Raw genomic sequence first — 20659 nt, 5'->3', positions numbered from 1 at the left:
GGAAGGCTATTCCAAAGCTTTGGAGCTAAATATGAAAATGCTCTACCCCTTTTGTAGATTTTGAAATTCTGGGAACTACCAGAAGTTCGGTAGTTCCCAGAAGTCCGGTAGTCCCCGGAAGTCCGGTAGTTCGAGTGGGCAATCCATGCCCCCCTGCCATGGATTGCCCCCTTCCCACACATAATCGCTATCAAATATTATATTCAAACATAAATTCATAGGTTTATTATTATCAAATATGATATTACTATTATAATAAACCCTAGGTTTACAACCCATGTTGTAATTAAAAAAATATTAATATTTTAATTTTTTCATATACAATGTATTTATTTTCATATTGCTTATTTTATTGTCTTTTGTAATTTGTAAACCATTAACCTATAAATTTATGTTCGAATATAATATTTGATAGCGATTATGTAGGGGGGCAATCCATGGCAGGGGGCATTCCAGCGCATAACACGTGTTACAAAAAAAACAACTAAGCTCGCTCTTTTGCCATTTTGATCAACCAGTCGGAGGGGTTGTGATCAGTGTTTTTACCGTCACTTTTACCGCGTTGCTGTGCCTTCGAGGATCGAGCATGACGAACCTCAGGGTGATGTTGCTCCCCGCTCCGACCAAAGTGCATGGACCAGGAGGTCTAATAGAGGCGGTGACCAGGGCGGGTAGGAACCCCAGTCTGTGTGTCACTGGAGGACGGAGAGCGAGGAGTATCGACGGCGGCGATTTTCGCTCCAACAGTAAGCAATTGAGCTCATCAGAGAGTTGAAAGTGTGCCGTGCTGCGAAGGATCTTAAACACATGCAAACCCTGCTTGGAGAGGGTGCACTCCTTCAAAAACAGCTCGCCCAGCTTAACAGGGAAACAGGTGAATCAATATCCATCACTGATCTTTCAGTTAGCTTGAATGCAGGCCCCGATCCTTCAGTTACCCCGAATGTAGGCCCCGATCTTTCTGTTAACTTTAAAGCAGACCTGCCAGTTAGCCTCAGTGGAGGCCCAGACCTGCCAGAGAACCCTGCTGAGGGCCCAGTCTACCCAGAGAGATCTGCACTGCTTGAACCACAGCTCACTTCTTCGCCCGGCTCAAGGACGTTGTGCCAGTGCTCGCTCCGCCGCCTGGCTTTGGGGTCGTCGACCCAGTGCTTGCTCTGTCGCCCGGCTTTGACGACCCAGTGCCAGCCCTGCTGCCCGGCTTCGACAAGAAACTCGTTTCGGTCATGTCTCATGAATAGAAAGGAATCTCTCCTGTCCTGCTCGACCTGACACCCTGCCGAAGGGACAAAATCTGCAGCCTCTGTATCAGAAGGCTAAACACAGGACCTTGGGAAGGGTGCCCTGGACCTCCAGTGGGGCTCCAGAGTAGAGTTTTGTGTTTTTGAACTTTGTTTCCCAAAATGCACCTCGGTCAGGTGATAGGGTCACTCACCTGAACCGAGGTGACTGGTTAATTAGTTTAGCTATAAGAAGCCAACATGTAGAGTTAATCCTTTTGTCTTGCATCTATTTGTTCTCTTTTGGGCATAGTCTGTTTGTTTTCTCCTGAGCTTGTTTTATTGAGTTAAGATTGCAGCTTTTTTGTTATCAGTATAAGTAAGAGGGATTATAAAAACATTTTATATGTGATTATAAATGCAAAAGCAAAACATCTACTGATTGTGATGGTTTAGATATGAAAGTAGTTAAATGGGTAATAGATGGGATTTCGAAACCATTAATGTACATTATTAACTTATCATTTCAAACTGGAAAATTTCCAAACAAAATCAAAATAGCAAAATATTTACGATTGTGCAAATTTGGTGATGAACACCATTTCACAAATTATAGGCCTGTTTATTTTCTGACACAATTCTCAAAAATTCTAGAAAAGCTTTTTAACAATTGACTAGATGAATTCATTGACAAACAGAAACTTCTGACAGTCAGTATGGAGTCAGAAGTAACCGGACAACTTCATTAGCATTGACTGAATTCATAAAAGAAATGTCCAACACTCCAGACAAAAAAGGTTTTGTAGTGATATTTACTGACCTAAAAAAAAACTTTTGACAGAATAAATCATTAAATATTAATTAATAAACTGGAAATGTCTGTGATTCGGGGAGTTGTATTGGACTGGGTTAGAAATTATTTAACTAACAGGCAACAGTTTGTGAGGATGGGAGAGCACCAATCTAATTGTTTGGAAATTGTGTGGCATCCCCCAGGGGTCACAGTATTGGGGCCAAAATAATTTATTTTATACAAAAATGACATATGTACTATATATGATATCTGATCTAGTGAAATTTGTGTTATTTGCTAATGACAAACATTTGGGATACTGTAAGAATATACAGCAGCTTTTGGACCTGATCACTTTAGAAATAAAAAAAATTAATTAAAAAATGGTTAGCCAAAAACAAGTTAACTTTAAAACTAGATCATACAAAATGTGTGGTATTTGGTAAATGCAGAACTCATAGTCAAATACAGGTACAGATAGAGGGTGTCAATATTGAATGAGTCTATGAAACAAAGTTCTTGGGTGTGATAACAAATGACAAAATCTGCTGGAAATCTCACATTAAACATGTCCAGAATAAACTGTCTAAAAGTATTTCTATTCTGGCCAAAAGTAAAACACTTTGAATCAGAAGTCACTACACACACTGTTTTGTATTTTATTTAATGATTTTGCCTTACTTAAATTACTGTGTTGAGAACTGGGGGAACACATACAAAAGCTCACTACAACGGTGGCCGCGTTACAGGACGCACTCGATGACGCAGACTGGGACATGTTCAGAAACAGCTCCGATGGTGACGTCAGCGTGTTTACGGAAACGGTTGTGGGATTCATCGGGAAACTAGCGGATGATACCGTGGAGAAAAAGACTATTAAAACGTTTCCCAACCAGAAGCCGTGGGTGGATAAAACCATCCGCGACGCTCTAAAATCTCGCACCGCTGCCTACAACACGGGACTCGCGTCGGGGGACATGGAACCATACAAGGCTGCGTCATACAGCGTCCGGAAGGCGGTGAAAGAGGCGAAGCAGCGCTACGGGAGGAAACTAGAGTCACAACTCCAACAGAGTGACTCTAGGAGCCTGTGGCAGAGACTAACGACAATTACGGATTATAAAGCACCAACATCCGGTATGATAAACGCAGACGTGACTCTGGCAGATGAGCTGAACACTTTCTATACTCGCTTCGAGGCTGCAGCTAAAGACGCTAGCGATGCTAATGCTAGCGGCGCTAATGGCTGCAGACAGGAAGTCACTGCCAGCACCGGAAGCGCGTTCATCATCACCGAGCATGACGTGAGGAGAGCCTTCAAGAGAGTGAACACCAGGAAAGCAGCAGGACCAGATGGCATCTCAGGCCGCATTCTCAGAGCCTGCGCAGACCAGCTAGCACCTGTGTTCACTGAGATATTCAACATCTCTTTATCTCAGTCGGTGATCCCCACATGCTTCAAAGAGTCCATTATTGTTCCAGTCCCAAAGAAACCTCATCCTGCTTCCCTCAATGATTATCGCCCTGTAGCCCTCACTTCAGTAGTGATGAAGTGCTTTGAACGCCTGGTCAGAGACTTCATCATTTCTTCACTACCAGACACACTGGACCCACTACAGTTTGCATACCGTCCAAACCGTTTCACGGACGATGCAATCTCACATCTCCTCCATACATCTCTCACTCACATGGACACTCGGAGGGGGAATTATGTGAAAATGCTCTTCATCGACTACAGCTCTGCATTTAATACCATAATTCCCTCCACACTCACCACCAAGCTGGAGCACCTGGGACTCAGCTCATCCATGTGTCAGTGGATCTCCAATTTTCTGACTGGCAGACCACAGGCAGTAAGGATGGGCGGCCATGTCTCAGCCTCCATCACTCTCAGTACTGGAGCCCCCCAGGGTTGTGTTCTGAGCCCCCTGCTGTACTCTCTGTACACCTCTGACTGCGTGGCCACTACCAACTCCACCACCGTCATCAAGTTTGCTGACGACACTGTCGTGGTGGGCCTGATCACCAACAACGATGAGACGGCCTACCTGGAGGAGGTTGGAAATCTGGAGAACTGGTGCCAGAGAAACAATCTCCTCCTGAACGTCAGCAGGACAAAGGAGCTGATAGTGGACTTCAGTACAAAGCAGGAGAGGAACTACCAGACCCCCATCATCAACAGGAGCCCAGTGGAGAGAGTGGACAGCTTCAGATACCTCGGTGTTCACATCACGCAGGACCTGACATGGTCCTGTCACATCAACACCGTGGTAAAAAAGGCCCGGCAGCGTCTGTACCACCTCAGACGCTTGAGAGACTTTAGACTGCCCTCCAAGGTGCTCAGGAATTTCTACTCCTGCACCATAGAGAGCATCCTGACGGGAAACATCACGACCTGGTTCGGGAACAGCACCATGCAGGACAGACGAGCTCTACAGAGGGTGGTGCGATCAGCTGAGCGCATCATCCGCATCGAGCTCCCTGACCTGCACTCAATCTACACCAAGCGGTGCTGGACCAAGGCCAGGAAGGTCGTGAAGGACCTTAGCCATCCCAACAATGGACTGTTTACTCTGTTGCGGTCTGAGAAGCGATTCCGCTCCCTGAGGGCCAACACAGAGAGACTGAGGAGGAGCTTCTTCCCGCAGGCGATAAGGTCTCTCAACCACACCACTAGGCAAAACTAACACAATATTTTCACAATTCTCAAAATCAATCAATCAATCTTTATACATCCATGGACACTATGGACAACTCCACGCACATCACATCTACACTACATGTTCACGTTTACATTCTGGACCATTACACAAAGTCACTTTAATAACCATTGCACAAAGTCACTTTTTCTATGCATACTTGCACAAAATTATAGTTCTATGTATACAATATATTTCTATTTTCAGGTTCTATTTTTTCTAGTTAAATTTTTATTAACATTTTTTATCATATTTCTTCTATTGATATTTATTACTTATAAGTTTTAATTCTCTTTTTAAGGTCACTGGCGGTCGTGTAAGCATTTCACTACATTTCGTACTTTGTATGACTGTGTATGTGACAAATAAAATTTGAATTTGAATTTTGAATTTGAAACCCCTGTTTATACTCCAAAAGAGAGCCATGAGAATAGTTCATAATATAGGATTTTGTGACCACACGAACTCACTGTTTGTACAATCTAAAATGTTAAAATTCTTTGACCTCGTAACTGCATTAACTATGTATAAAGCTATTAATAATGTTACATGAAAACATACAGAAAATGCTTTTTGAGAGAGAAGGGGCTATCATTTTAAAAAGGCAAGTTAAATTTAAAGGTGCATAGCATCTGTACAACAGTTAAAAGCTTTTATATATCTGTCTGTGGAGTGAAACTGTGGGGCAGACCCTAAGGCAGAAATTGAACTCGGATCCTGGAGGCGCAAGATAACAGGTGAAACCACTACACCACTGTGCCGAGTGGAAATACTGAGTAGACTAATAGGTGTGTACTAATTGGGTGGTACCATTGAGTGTGCGTTAGTGTGTGTGCCCTGTGATTGGCACCCTATCCAGGATGTACTCCACCTACTCTAGTGCCGAATCCCATGGAATAAGTTCAACGCTTCCCACAACCCTGTACTGGATAAGAGTCCTTGCCAAATGCCATGTTGGGGGACTTAATTTTTTAAAGTAACAAATTTCTTTACAAAATTACTGTCATTAAAAAGTAATCAGTTACATTACAGTGTTACTTTCTGATAATGGTTAGATTACTTTTCTATTGCAGAAGATGAAGCCTCCTTTGTGATTACGCACGCATGTTGTTTTAGTCAAAACCTTTATAGTTATTCTACCATCATCACTCATGATCTGTGAACTACTAATACCCCTATCTCACCTACGTGATTTTGCGTGGTAGCCGTAAGTATAATTCATCATGATTTACCGCGAGTTTTGTCCCTGTGATTAGGTTGCTATCTTTCCGTGCGTGTGTTTACTAATGGCTAAACATACAGTATTTGATAAATCACTAGCAATATGCATTCTGTGGATCAAATGATGGCTTGTATGGGCTGTTATTTCTACTTTAATAAAAGCTTTGCCAATTAACTGTCTGCTTTTCCCCCTTTCCTGACTTACGTGGTCAGATTAATGCTGACCTTAGCTTAATGATGTTCTAAGATCTCTACCGGGTGAATCAGAATACACTATTAATAGAAGATTAAAAGGTACAATATAGTGGAAAGCACAGGTTTCTCTGGGTAAGGCCACCTGCTAATTACCATAAAGGTAAATGTCCGCACAGTACAGGACAATTTACAGCCATCCCACCACATGGTTTCCTTCCCAAAATTAGTAAAGACAGTTCGTCATTTTCTACTGTTACAGTATTTTCTCTTCACGTCTCTGTGTATGAGTTGTTATTATAGACACAATAATGTATTTTGATGGGCACAAACCTATTGTTCATGTTGCTACTGAAACTACTATCCAAGCCACAGTTTTACCATACAAATGTAATTTACACCTTATAACCATTTACATCTTATAACTACTATAACAGATTTCAGAATTTGGCCACTCTGTGTAATCAACTGAATACCCAAATCACACAGATTTTTATTTGCTACAAATCAAGGCCGATGCAAATGCGTTATGACCACCGGAGAGCTCTGTAGAGGTCGGTACGGTTCCTTACTGTCTTTTTTGGCGTTGGTGTGAATTTTGTCATGTTCGTTAGCGTCATTTGTGTTGGGAGGACATTAACACCTCAGAAACGCCTTGGTTATCAAGTCATTATCAATGTTTAAGCACATTTATGAAATCGTTATGTTCAGTAGAATTAAATGTAGCAAGAAGTAATGACAAAATTAACAAAAGATATTTTAAGGAAAATAATGCTGATTAAAAATTATTGAAAGATATATTACATGTTAAAGTCTGAGGCACAATAGAAATGTTTTAATCTAAAATGTCTGTGATTTGATCATTTCAGTTCATTTTATAATAAAGTGTAAATTCCACAACCCCTTATTCCATGCAAAAATGCATTCAAAAGTTCAGGTGAGAGTAATATGTAGTTTCTGCTGTCCCACAGAGCTAAATTAAATTAGTATCTTTAAATGTTACAGTATGTTGCACTAAGTACAAATTTAACTCTTTTCTTGCTCCAGAACAAGCTGCACATGTACAGTAGTTGATCAATTGGAATGGTTATTACCGTCGCGCTCACCGCCGCGTAAAAACGTCAGCGGCCAAAATAAATCAGTTGCATTTCAAAGTCATTCGTAAAATGGCCGCCAGGTGGCGCAAAGTGACATTTTCGCTCGTTGCCGTAAATACAACAGTGACCGTTATACAGCGTATCTCTGTATCGGTTTATTGTTATTTAAGTTCTGGATTATTTCAGGTACTTTAAACACATTGTTGGGTTGCTCATGTTGGCTCATATGAGATGTAGTTTACAAATGAACACCTGGTTGGGTTATTTTGACCCAACAACTGGTTTATTCATTATTCTTTCCTTTCTCCAAATATCAGCCTGCAGAATGTTTGAAATATTACTGTTTATTGTGTTACAGGTGTAGTTTTAAGAGTTGTTTAGGCAGGAATGCGTGTGTATACAGCTCAAAACCTCCATCAGTTATTAAAGATAGCGGCTATTTAGAAAACATGCCCAGTGATTTCTGAGCTTCAGGAAATCTCCCGGCGCTCTGCGCATAACACCGGGCCAACTCATGTCGGAAAGAATTTATAAACGGTTTCTAAACGTGGGCTATTGTTTTTTTACTTATAATATTTGTTAATTTAATTTAAATGAGGTTTGGGCTCAGGACTCGTGATTCTCCTCTTTAATTTACTCCATAGTTTTAATCAGCGCTCAGCCGCATGCATGGAGTTTTCCAGAGCGCACCGGCAGAAGTAGACTAATGATTATAAACGTGTCGGGAAAACAGCAAGCAGACTGACTCTGACCATTTAAAAAAAACGTTTGCGTTCATTTTCTGACGCGCTCAAGTTCACCAAAAACAATACAGAACAGCGCAGCTTACAACACTTACAAAATCACAACGTTTTTTCGTTATTGTGAGTGCGCTTAAATAAAAGTTGGGTCTTATAACGCCATGTAGTCTTATATAGTTTTATTATATAGTTTTTGCACATTAGTCTGACACAGTTTTTTCAGCCTGTCACGGCGTGCGCCCAAATCAATATCGCTCCTCGCTGACTAGTTAGGCGGCCTCCCCTTCAGACATGCGAAGCAGCGGGACCGCAGAATTACACATGACTGGTGAGCTATCGTTAATATCGTTGCCCGGGCTTGCACCCCGCGCTATAAAATACTCGGGGTTTGTTGGGCTACAGTGGATTTTACTACGTGCTGTGTATGCAGCGCGCGTGCAACAACGCGGAAGTGCGGCATGCAAGCAAGGCAAATGGAACGCGCCCCATGGACTTCAAAGGAGCGAGAGGAGGGAGGGGGGCGGTACGGCCATCCGCGGAGAGCAGAGTCAGCGCGAGCAGACGGATGGCCATTGCACTCACACCGCGTAGTAAAATCCACTGTAACCCAACAAACCCCAATCATCACCAGCCGTGCCTTATTCCGTCATGTCATGTGGGCATTATAAACTTTGTATTGAAAACTTCTAACTAAAAAGTGGCAGCTGGCACGCCTAAAAATAGACGCAGGTTATTTTTTTAATAGTCTAAATAAAAACCCTCCAATTTAATTTCCTATAGTCTAAAAAGCGCTCAACCGCACGCATAGTTTTCCCGAGCGCGAGGAATTTTTTTTGTGCTAAATAATGTTTATGCAGTATAAGAATTCCTATTAATCCTGGGTTGTTCTTTTAGTGTCACTATAGTGCTTCACAATGCCAGACAACATTCAAATACAAATTATTCACCCTCCCCAGGTGTGAATCGGCTGTTCTCACCTATACATTTAGAGGAACTGAAGTGCACTTCTCCCCACTTTAAAAACCTCTTGAATCTGAGGCTCTTCTGGAGACTTTCATTGATTTCAATTTGTGTAATTTTAATCTCCTGGATTCTAGATTCTAAAGTTGTCATTGTTACCTTTTTTAATCATTGGAATGGAAGAACTTGTTATTTTCCTTATGATAGCATAAATTGCATTGTTTTTAATCAGTCTATACACAATAATATTCTTTGGTATTTTTTATTTATTTTTTAAACGGGTATGGGGGCTATCTTGGTTCATTAATCTCCGTGCCTGGTTTAGGTTTAGTATTCAGAGCGCATCTGTTATATTACAACTATCATAACACTCAAATACCTTTTATTGGGGGTTAAGTGACTGATGTGCCTAACATTTTTCAGCTGAGCCTTTGTTTCACTGAAAACGACCGCGACACCCCCCTCTCTCTCTCACACACACACACACACACAGAGCCGACCAAATCATTAGCACGTCCCTCCCCCAAACAGCACAGCCATTTACTTTCTATCCATTTACATTTCACCTGAACTGAGTTGTTTGAGTAACATGGGTCGAACCCGTTACAAATCATAACAGTCTCCTGCATTTCATTCTTATAATAACGCAAAAACACAAGCGGGGCTGAAAGACCGACATCTGCTGACGCAGTAGAACGTCCTAACACTGTTTTAATTTTATGGTCATTTATTTCAGTTAATAAATCTACTATAAATTTAAAGAACACAAGAAATAAGATGACACAAATCCATACACGCTTTTTTTCTAATTACAAGTGATAAAATCAAAAGGCTCACTGTGTTAACATTTATTGTGCTTAACTTTGATCCTAATAAGATTTGATTTAATTTGAATTTTAGAACAGTGGCAGCTGGAACACCTAAAACAGATGCAGGATTATTTTTTATAATCTAAATAAAAATGCTTTTTTAAACGTGGGCTATTGTTATTTACTTGCAATATTTGTTAATTTAATTTAAATGGGGTTTGGTCTCCGGAATGTTGAGCATCAGGATCTTCTTCTTTACTTTCCTACGTAAAATCAGCGCTTATTTGCACGCATTAAGTTTTGTAAATTCGTTTAATGTTTAATAGTAAATAATGACCCCCGTTGCGCTGTACCACCGCTCGGAAAACCTTATGAAATACAAGTTTAGGAAAATTATGATGATCTGCCACGGCGTGCGCATGTGATGGGTGTACGCCCAAATCTACTATAACTACTCCCTCACTCCGTAGGCTCCCTGAATAGGCAGCAAAGGGGACGGGGCCGCCTATTTGTGCCGGCTGGCGATAATTAACGTTAATATGATCTCGGGCTTGCTCCGCATTATAAAAGCAAGGCGCGGAGGTTTGTCTGAGGTCTGGGAAGTACGTGATGTGATGGAGAATATAAAAAAAGCATGTCAGTGGGGAGATGTGACGCGGCCCAGGCGCTTTAAACAAGGACACTAGAATTCCGCCCCTTGATCTCCGCGCCGAGGACAGCGCGAGAAAGAGCTGCGTGAGCTCCCGCGGCATCTTCACTCCCGCACCGTGCCCGCCCTCGCAGCCCCGCTGCCGAAGAGGAAAAGTGTGGTTAGGTTTTTGCGTCAGCGAGAACTCGCGCCGGCCATCGACAGCGGGAGAAGCGCCGTCACGAGGGAGCGTGCAGGAGCGCTGCCTCCGCGTGCTCAGTTCTGCCACTCGCACCAACACTTAGCATCAGCTGTGTGCCCGCATGCCAGTGTGGCACAGCCCCCGGAACTGCACATGCACAACCTTTATCCCTTTCTTTCCATTCTCCCTCCTTCAACACTTTCCTTCCCCATTTTACCTAAATAAATTACCCTTTTCCTGTAAGACCTCGCCTCGTGTCCGTGCTTTATGGTGCCGCCCGTGCAACATGGGTCGAATCCGTTACAGATCATAACAGTCTACTGCATTTCATTCTTATAATAACGCACAAACACAAGCGGGGCTGAATGACCAACATCAGCTGACGCAGTAGAACGTCCTGACAATGTTATAATTTTATGGTCATTTATTTCAGTTAATAAATCTACTATAAATTTAAAGAACACAAGATATAAGACGACACAAAACCCTACACGCGTCTTTTCTAATTACACGTGATAAAATTTAAAGGCTCACTGTGTTAACATTTATTTTGTTTAAATTTGATCCTAATAAGATTTAATTTAATTTAAATTTACATTTGTATCGTCATTTTAGTTTTGTGATTATAAATTTGTTTAACTACAATGTTTTACTTGATTTTATCCGCTACTACGTGCAGTTCTAAAACTCTGTGTCTCATTAATCCAGCAGAGAATGAACTAAGGCATGAGGCGTCAGCCTGTAGTTATATAGCGCCACTCAACGGTAAAAGCCAGCAAACGCACAAAGCCAAACGGTACCGCCGAGCGCGGCGACGGTAGGACCTACATTCCGATTGATTAACCACTGTAGTTCCGGTTAGCCATATTAGGAAAGAGAGGAGTTAATTATTATTAATATGAGAATGACAAAATGAAACTATATATTGACCTTTAATTTTTCATTTTAGGCTTAGCAATGCTTGCTCACCGATACTTGCTGCCCCTGAAATATGATTGATATTGCCATGTAATGAGTTGACTTACTAAGTCAAGTTGACTTACTATTAAGTAAATATTGCAGATTTTATAAAATTTGTAAGTTTTTCATGTGATATGATTTGTAGCCATGCAATGTGAAAAACTAGAGAAACTACTTAACGTATTTTTTTAACATATCAGTAAATCAATATAATCTTTCTCATATTAGTTTAAGGATATTTATTCTTACGTGACACTGAATTTGATAGTCAGAGTTTGTCTGAATGATTTTGTGCAGCTCTCCTCAGTTGTAGCCATGATACTCAGTGTACTGGTTTCAGTAGGTGTAGGGACATTGTAGAAAAGTGCGGTCTGCAAATGGGGGAAAAAGAGTGTCATTTACAACTGCAGTGATGTGTCTGGGAAACCAAAGAAAATCCATCAAACCAAGCCAATCAAACGTAAGAAGTTGTTTGTAACACAACGATACTGCAAATCAATAATCCTATTTAATCATTAAAATAATATTCCAATAATAATCCAGTATCCATCTTTTTTTAAACATATCAAAATGTATCAATTTATTTCGCTTGTCACTCATTCAATCATATTAAGCATTTCACCGCACATTGTTCTTTGTGTGAATAATTTTTTTTGTTTTTTAAGCAGAATTTTTTAATTGGTTAAATTATTATTATTATTATTATTATTATTATTATTATTATTATTATCGTTCATAATAAATGTTTTTAGTAATCTGAGTATGCATATTGGGTGTATTGAGATTATTTAATAAACAATCTTCATTCAAAATTGACTTCTTACTATCCTAAGGATACACTGACCTGCACTGACACACAAGTGGAACCCTTTACTTCAATGTTGTATTTGTCAGGAATATCCTGCAATGATCTTTCTTGGTACAGCAACTTGTTGTTCTCGTTTACGTCAAAGGAGTGTCTGTCTCCTCCTGATGACTTTACTGTCACTGAACTAGAGCCGTCTGAGCTGAACACTTTAGTGGAGTACAGAGCCAGAGCTTGGAGAGCCACAACTGTGTCCTGGTGAAGAAAGGAGGAAAAATTCTGAAAAACATATAACATGTGCTTGCTGAACCAGGGGCATTAGTATAGAGATGACCCCTTTTTGCTTTAACAGCATACAGGATAAAACCACAGGAAGGCCTGGAAGCATTCATCAACTTCTTTGAGTGTGCAAATGTAGTAGGGAGCTGACCAGCCTCACAGGTTCATAGGCAGCTGCTGCTACAGTCTGTGGCTTGCCGTGATGAACCTGCCAAAAATCCGGAACCTAAAGAGGGCTGTTTTGGAACAAGTTGACTGCAAACCCAAACAGCACTGTCAGCATCTCCGCTGCTTAGTGATCTTGTGGTGCTGGAGTAGTTGGTTGATTGACTAGTTGGGAAATTGGGTTCAATGCCAGCATCTAGCATCACACAAAAAGGTGGTCCAGCTGGCAAAGCATCACTTGTCAGCATATCCTGGTTCAAACAAGCCCCACCCTTCTGCCTGTCTAGTTCTTGCTCTTTTCATTTTCCCCTTGCCCTCTATCACTGCATCATGGAAATGGTGGGAAGGTTTATATAGAATTTGGATAATGGCTGAAAATCAATTGAATACCTGAGTAGAGGAAAAGTCTCCACTGGGATTTTGCTGCTTCACCAGCCACCTGACTATCCTATTAGCATAACCCAAATCAGCAGCAGAGAGTTGACCTGCAGTAAGAACGGCTAGCAGCACATAGGAACTGATTTCCACTGAGAATGCACCAGAGTCATCTAATGTTGACTGGGACCAGTGAAGATTACCGTCTAAAATCAAAGAGACACAAGATAGTTTAGACCAGGTAGAGCACTAGTCACCACCTTATGGTTATTTGGACTGTATACTGTACACAATGTGACGATTTTGCAATTGCAACTACATACCTACAGACTTTAGGCAGCAAAAGTTTATGCACCCCTTGATAAATAACAGATTTTGGTGATTTTTTTTATTGAAAAAAGGTTAACGCAGTCTCTCTTGATGGAAATGAAAAAATTGCACAATATTTTCAGCAAACATTAATGCATAGTCAATGTTGCACTTCTTGTGCCATAAATTGAACAAAAATAATAACATTATTATAGCACTGTGCAATGGTTTGGGCACCCTAAGAGTTCCAGAGACCTCAAATTCTTTTTACAATGTTTCAGACATTAATCAGCTCGATAGAACGGATGCATGGCAACAGCTGTCATTAGTAAATGGCAGTTTCAAAGCTTTACAAATACTCTGTCTCTTCAAACCTTGTGCACACACTTGCGGACACTTAACAACCATGGGTTCCTCTAAGCAGCTGTGTAAGACCCTGAAAATGACAGTTATTGATGCCCACAATGCAGGAGAAGGCTACAAGAAGATAGCAAAGCACTGTCAGCTTGCAGGTTCCACAGTGAGAAATGTAATTAAGAGATGGCAGTTTAGGGGAACTGTGGAGGAAAGCTCGTATGCTGGTTAGAAATAAAAAATAAAAACATCTGAGTGCAAAAAAACTTGCAGGAGGATTTAGGAGACTCAGGAGTGGTGGTGCATTGTTCCACAAGACCTTCATGGAGGAGTCATTAAAAGAAATCCCTACTTGTGTCCCCATCATAAAATTCAATGTCAGAAGTATGCAATAGAACATCTACAGAAGCCTGATATGGTTTTGGAAACAAGTGCTGTGGACTGATAAAGTTAAAATAGAACTCTTTGGCCACAATCAGCAAAAGCATTTGGAGAAAAAAAGAAGCAGCATTTCATGAAAATAACATTTTGCCAACTATTATAGATGGGGATGGATCCTTTGCAGCCCATGGCAAAAACATTGCACAGATGGAGGGAAGATTCCACTAAGCACCAGCAAATTTTGGAAGCAAACATCACACTATATGTAAAAAAGCTGAAGCTAAAAATAGGTTGGCTTCTACAATAGGACAATGATCCTAAACATACCACGAAGTCCAATATGGAATATGTCAAGAGACGCAAGCTAAAGGTTTGGGAATGTCCATCACAGGCCCCTGATTTAAACATCATTGAAAGAGCTGTGCATGCAAGACGACCAAAGCATATTATAGAACTAAAATCTATAATCCCTTTGCAAGGAACAATGGAAGAAAATTACAAGAAAAGTACAAAAATTAAAAGACTTTTAGCTGGTGTAACAGGTTAGAAAAATGTGCTTTCACTTGCTTTATTTTTTTTAGGTGTATGGACCTTTAATATTAATAAACCTGCACTCTCTGTTCATTGATTGGTGCCGTGTTGGAAATTGCTTCCGGTTAGGTCATTAATATTTGCGTCAAGAGTGGTTATAATGGGTGAGTGCTCTTGAAAACCTATTTTTTTGTGTTTTTTTTTATTATATTTTCTTGTTGAAAAATTATATTGTAATAGTTATTGTGCACCTGTCTTTGCAGGACGTCTTGTAAGAATGCTGTAAAATTAACCACTACATTTAAATGTCTTCAGGTACATGTTCTATTATAGATCATTGTAATTTGTAAACTGTGTTGTATATTTACTGTTAAAAACGTTCATGATTAATATTTGCGCCATGCAATAGAGTATACGTCTTGTAAGAATGCTGTGAAATCGACCACTACATTTAAATGTCTTTTATCAGAATTAAATATTCCACCCAAGGCGTAAAATGGTGTCAGTGGTTGCAGTAATTACACACAACGCAAATTGGAGTCATTACACTGACTATAAAAAGCGTTTTTTGCAAGCTGTGATATCTGTAAGGGGAGGTGTTACTAAGTACTGATTATGTACTGTAGGATGCCCAAACATTTGCACAGTGCCTCAATAATGTTTTTATTTTTTTTAATCTTTGTTCAATTTATGACATAAAAAGTAACTATGCATCAATGTTTGCTAAATATATTGTGCATTTTTTCCATTAACAAGAGAGACTATGTTAACATCTTTAAAAAAAAAAAAAAATCACCAAAATCTGTTATCTATCAAAGGGTGCCTAAACTTTTGCATAAGACTGTATTGTGTTATTCTGTTCTATCTATCTATCTATCTATCTATCTATCTATCTATCTATCTAATTGTATATTTAATTTAACACACTTAATTTTAATTGCATTTATATTATTATTATTCTAACCATCACATACCTTCTGTAATAGCAACACTATTCAACTCTTTTAGTAGTTGCTCCCGAGTTTCATTCTCTCTAGCCAGACTGAAAGTGTACGCCAACAGTGCAGTGGTGTAGGTGTTTGCCAGGCTACCAGTGGAAGACCTAAGACACATAAGTCCTTTATTCACAACAGGATCCTGCGATTAAAAACATGTACAGTATATTAGTAAATAAGAAAATGCAACAGTTTTAGTTAGAGCTTTATTATGACTTTTGCAGAATTTTAAGAAGAATTTTAAACAATTTTAAAGCATTTTCCTCTTACCTGTACTGTCATGCCTAATTCGAGAAATGACAAAGTGATGTAGGCAGTAATGGTCACATCATCATTTACACCATCCTAGAATAGACCAGAAGTTAGATGGGCTAAGTAGATATATTCCAAAATGTGTCCTCTAGTAAAGATTGACTTGGAACCAAACAGACCTTCATTCTGTTATCGTAGAAATGTCCATGATGTATAAAACAGCCATCTGATCTCTGCATACTTATAAGCCATTGCTTTGCACTATCAATAATTTCTGGATCAATAAAGATATAATGTTGTGCTTTGCCCAATGTCCTCAATACAAAAGCAGTTAACCTGGTGGTGAAGATTGATGTCTATAATTAAAATATCTTTTAGGCAAAAGGGCTCAGAGAACATTCACATCAACACATGCGTTTTAAAAAAGTTTAATTACTCTTTTAATTACTACCTGTAAAATTCTTACCATGTGCTTCCTTTTCCTCCGCTAAATGTGCTGTATGCACCATTATTGTCTTTATACTTTAGCTGCCTCTGGTATCCTGTGTAAAATCAAATTATTGATTCTGATTACTGTAGTTCAGCAACAATATATAAACAGTTTGACAACAAAATAATTTTTTTTTTGTTTTAAGGAAAATAATTTTTACTTAAATTTTTTTTAAATAAAATAAAGCAACCTGTGAATATTTAAATCATTTCTTTGGGTCACAAGCATGATAAAATGCTTATCAACATATTGAAATTGTGAACGAATAATGTCAAAAGTATTTTGTTATATCAAGGATCATGATTTATGATTTTTCAAAAGGGTATAACTTCACAGTTTTGGCACATTAGATAAATCAGTCTGCAATTTCTTTTGGTAATTTAAGTAATTTGGTATAAAAAATGTTGGTTTAATAAAAAATATAGCAAACTCATGCTTTAACTGTGATTTTGTAGTGACTCACAGCAAGTAGTGGACTTTTGTCGCACCAAAACCTTTGTAATTAAAATAATTGTTAAAGATCATGAGAACCATTACAATCAGCCACCTCCTCTATCAGTTTCACCTCAGTAGCTGCTGACAGTGCATTATTAGAGTACTGTACACGTAAGCGCTGTTTAAAATCAATTAGTGCATTGTCTGATTGCATAAGCACCTGTGGTCCCATAAGATAATATAGTTAAGAAAATCTCAATGGAGAATTCGATGGTGCACACAGCTTGTTAATCTCTTGTACAGAATGCGTTTGTGCATTTCTTGAGTGTCGTACCTAATCTTTCTGCTTATTATTATTATTATTATTATATATAGGCTATATATAAATATACTCAGCAAAAAACAGAAACATCTATTTTTCAGGACTGTGTATTTCAACAATAATGTTGTAAAAATCCAAATAACTTTACAGATCTTCATGGTAAAGTGTTTAAACAATGTTTTCCATGCATGTTCAATTAACCATAATCAATTAATTAACATGCACCTGTGGAATGGTCGTTAAGACCTTAACAGCTTACAGAAAGTAGGCATTTAAGGTCACAGTTCTAAAAACGCAAGACACTAAAGAGACTTGTCTACCGATTGTGAAAAACACCCAAAGAAAGATGCCCAGGGTCCCTGCTCATCTGCGTGAACGTGCATCTGCATGCTGCATGTGGCTAGGGCAATAAATTGCCATGTCCGCACTGTAAGACGCCTAAGACAGTGCTACAGGGAGACAGGAAGGACAGCTGATCATCCTCGCAGTGGAAGACCACGTGTAACAACACCTGCACAGGATCGGTACATCCGAATATCACACCGGTACAGGATGGCCACAACAACTGCCCGAGTCACACCAGGAACACACAATCCCTCCATCAGTGCTCAGACTGTCTGCAATAGGCAGTCCATGAGGAGGAGATGCACTGCAGTACTTCAAGCAGCTGGTGGCCACACCAGATACTGACTGGTACTTTTGATTTTGAGCCTCTCTTCATCCAGGGACACATTGTGTAACATTTTTAAGTTTATGTCTTATGGTGTTGACTCTTATAGTGTTCATACAAATATTTACACATTAAGTTTACTTAAAGTAAAAACAGTTGAAAGTCAGAGGATGTTTCTTTTTTGCTATATATATATATATATTGTAGCGTTTTTACGCCGGAAAGAATGCTGGAGAGACGAGTGAGCTTATTTGCTGCCCAATGCAATGGCTGGGAGTACTTTATTAAGCACACAGCAGTATAGCATGAACAGCACCTTCACTCAGGAGCCTACATCCAATTCAGCAGCAGCCTGAACTGGAGCACATTTCACACGTCACACACCCCTCACACACAACAGGGCCGAAGCCACTAACCAAAACACCTTTCCCCAATATGGTGAACACACCGACATTCCCACAAGGCATGCTGGTCGTCAGCCGCCGCCCCGCCCACGCCACACTGCCCCCACCCGAGCTGTGACCGTCCCTGGTCACCATGACGAACTTTGCCTTGGAGGCGTGGAGGCGGTCGGCGCTGGCGGTGGGAACGCCGGCGTCCTTTGGCAGGTGAGGGATGAACGCGAACGTAGTCCTGAGGCGGTCCGGCCTCCACAGAGTTCGATGTCTCCCCGGCGTGCGGCTGGTGAGGCGCAAGACGGTCCCGGTGGGGCAAAACTCGTGCCCGCCCTGCCAACCGCACCCGGTAGATGACATCGGAGAGCCGAGCTGGCTGTGAGTGTCCACGCCCCTTCGCCCCATAGGTGCCCCCACCCAAAAGTCTTGCAGCGGTGCCCGCGAGCGCTGGGTGGGGCCCTTCTGCCTGGCGATGAGCGGTTCACAGTTCCACAACCCGTGGGAAACAGTGGAGCCGGTGTCCACGAGCGCCCGCAGTAAGACGCCGTCCAGCACACAGTCGATGTAAAGCCCCGCGGGGCTCCCCAAACGTCCACCCGGCGCTAGTTTAGCGGCTGCTGGTGTACGCTGTCCCTCAGGCCTGAGAACGTTGCAGCGGTAGTCCGGCTGTCCCTCAGGCCTGAGAACGATGCAGCGGTAGTCCGGCGGTCCCTGGCTAGGTTCACGAACCGAGCGCCACTGAGCTGCGGGCGGTCGCTCGGCTCTTCCGCCGCGATGTACCGCCGATATGGGCTCAGCGCGCGCACCGCCAGCCTCCGCCCCGAGATCCAGGGCCGGGATTTTCCTCTTGCCGCTCCGCGTTGGTTGACGCGGTGTGCTCGCGCTAGCTCCGTCAAGAAAGCGCTTCTTCTGCGCGAGTAGTCGCTCCGCTACTCGGCGGCCCGCTTGGATTTTCAGAAGGTCCTCCGTTGTGCGCTCGAACCCGTTACGCTCCATCCCACTTCTGACACCAATGTAGCGTTTTTACGCCGGAAAGAATGCTGGAGAGACAAGTGAGCTTATTTGCTGCCCAATGCAATGGCTGGGAATACTTTATTAAGCACACAGCAGTATAGCATGAACAGCACCTTCACTCAGGAGCCTACATCCAATTCAGCAGCAGCCTGAACTGGAGCACATTTCACACGTCACACACAACAGGGCCGAAGCCACTAACCAAAACACCTTTCCCCAATATGGTGAACACACCGACATCCCCGCAAGGCATGCTGGTCGTTAGCCGCCGCCCCGCCCACGCCACAATATATATATATATATATATATATATATATATATATATATATATATATATATATATTAACATCATGCTATAAATGCAGCAAAACCAGTGCTAGTGGTTGCAGAAAAGTGGCGAGAAAAATAAGTATCGAAAAGAAGTGAAACAGAAGTTACAAGCTAAATTTACCACAGTGGCTCCACTACAGTTTTCCACACAGCTTTGTTAAGTATATAATATCTTGTTCGCACGGCATCCATATCTCACAAACAGAAAAATATAATTTTACTGACCACTCTTAAGGAAACGAGTAGAGCTGTTTTGGACAGCTGTGGTGAGCTGCTCAGTGTTCTTTAGATACTGAACGATGCAGATATTGGAGGACAGGAGAGCAATGTTTCCTTCGCCGCAGTGATTTACCATCTTTAGCAGCTTATCTGGATTTCTTAAAGCACGGCCAAGTGTGTCTCCTACAAAACAACATGATGATTTTCTTAGTCTATACAACTACTAACAACTACAAACAAGACATAAACATGATTCGGTTTTATGTGATCACAAGAACTAAAACATGTGTACATCATTTACAACATGTGTTTTATACAGTCTAATGGATGCTGTAGTTTAAGTACTTTTTTGGCACTGTCATGGCAGTAACTTCTCTTACACTGTGTGGCTCTGATGATCTGGGGGGGGAGGGTAAAACTTCCTTTATTATTTCATATACTTAAAATTTTTTTGTTGCCTAAAATACATTTAAAACTAAATATATTTAATATATAAGTATATTTATGTCTATATATGTATTCTTGATTACATTGGTAAACCTTTTTTTTCTTCTTACCAAGCACTGAAACAGAAGCTCGTGCTGATCCTGCTATCACATTCTCAGGAAGTGTCAGCTCGAACTCCTCTGAAACACTGCTGCCTTTAAATGAAAAGAAAGACATATTTATGTTTATTGTACGCTAACTAATGGTAATTTCCACATTCCTGAAATTAATATTGAACCTGTGCACCAGGCGTAGTTTGGTATATGTCATTGTGGTGTACCAAAAATTCGACCAGGCTTAAAAATTTGAAATGAAGCCAGCGACTAAAAAC

At 40.8% G+C, this 20659-nt stretch overlaps 1 protein-coding gene across 1 annotated transcript in view; it reads right to left on the bottom strand.

Moving 5' to 3' along the window:
- LOC128533412 (alpha-2-macroglobulin-P-like) overlaps nucleotides 1-20659 on the bottom strand; it is a 60712-nt gene that overhangs the window by 16305 nt on the left and 23748 nt on the right. Inside the window, exons 22-30 of the mRNA XM_053507672.1 lie at nucleotides 20400-20483; nucleotides 19849-20025; nucleotides 16434-16509; nucleotides 16147-16303; nucleotides 15986-16060; nucleotides 15695-15857; nucleotides 13161-13351; nucleotides 12366-12581; nucleotides 11771-11892 (exon numbers count right to left, since the gene is read on the bottom strand). Coding sequence (XP_053363647.1) covers nucleotides 11771-11892; nucleotides 12366-12581; nucleotides 13161-13351; nucleotides 15695-15857; nucleotides 15986-16060; nucleotides 16147-16303; nucleotides 16434-16509; nucleotides 19849-20025; nucleotides 20400-20483 — 1261 coding nt within the window. The remainder of the gene's footprint in view (nucleotides 1-11770; nucleotides 11893-12365; nucleotides 12582-13160; nucleotides 13352-15694; nucleotides 15858-15985; nucleotides 16061-16146; nucleotides 16304-16433; nucleotides 16510-19848; nucleotides 20026-20399; nucleotides 20484-20659) is intronic.

This window comes from Clarias gariepinus, chromosome 11 (assembly GCF_024256425.1).
Source record: "Clarias gariepinus isolate MV-2021 ecotype Netherlands chromosome 11, CGAR_prim_01v2, whole genome shotgun sequence".
NCBI lineage: Eukaryota > Metazoa > Chordata > Actinopteri > Siluriformes > Clariidae > Clarias > Clarias gariepinus.
This window is presented reverse-complemented; position numbering and strand designations above follow the sequence as displayed.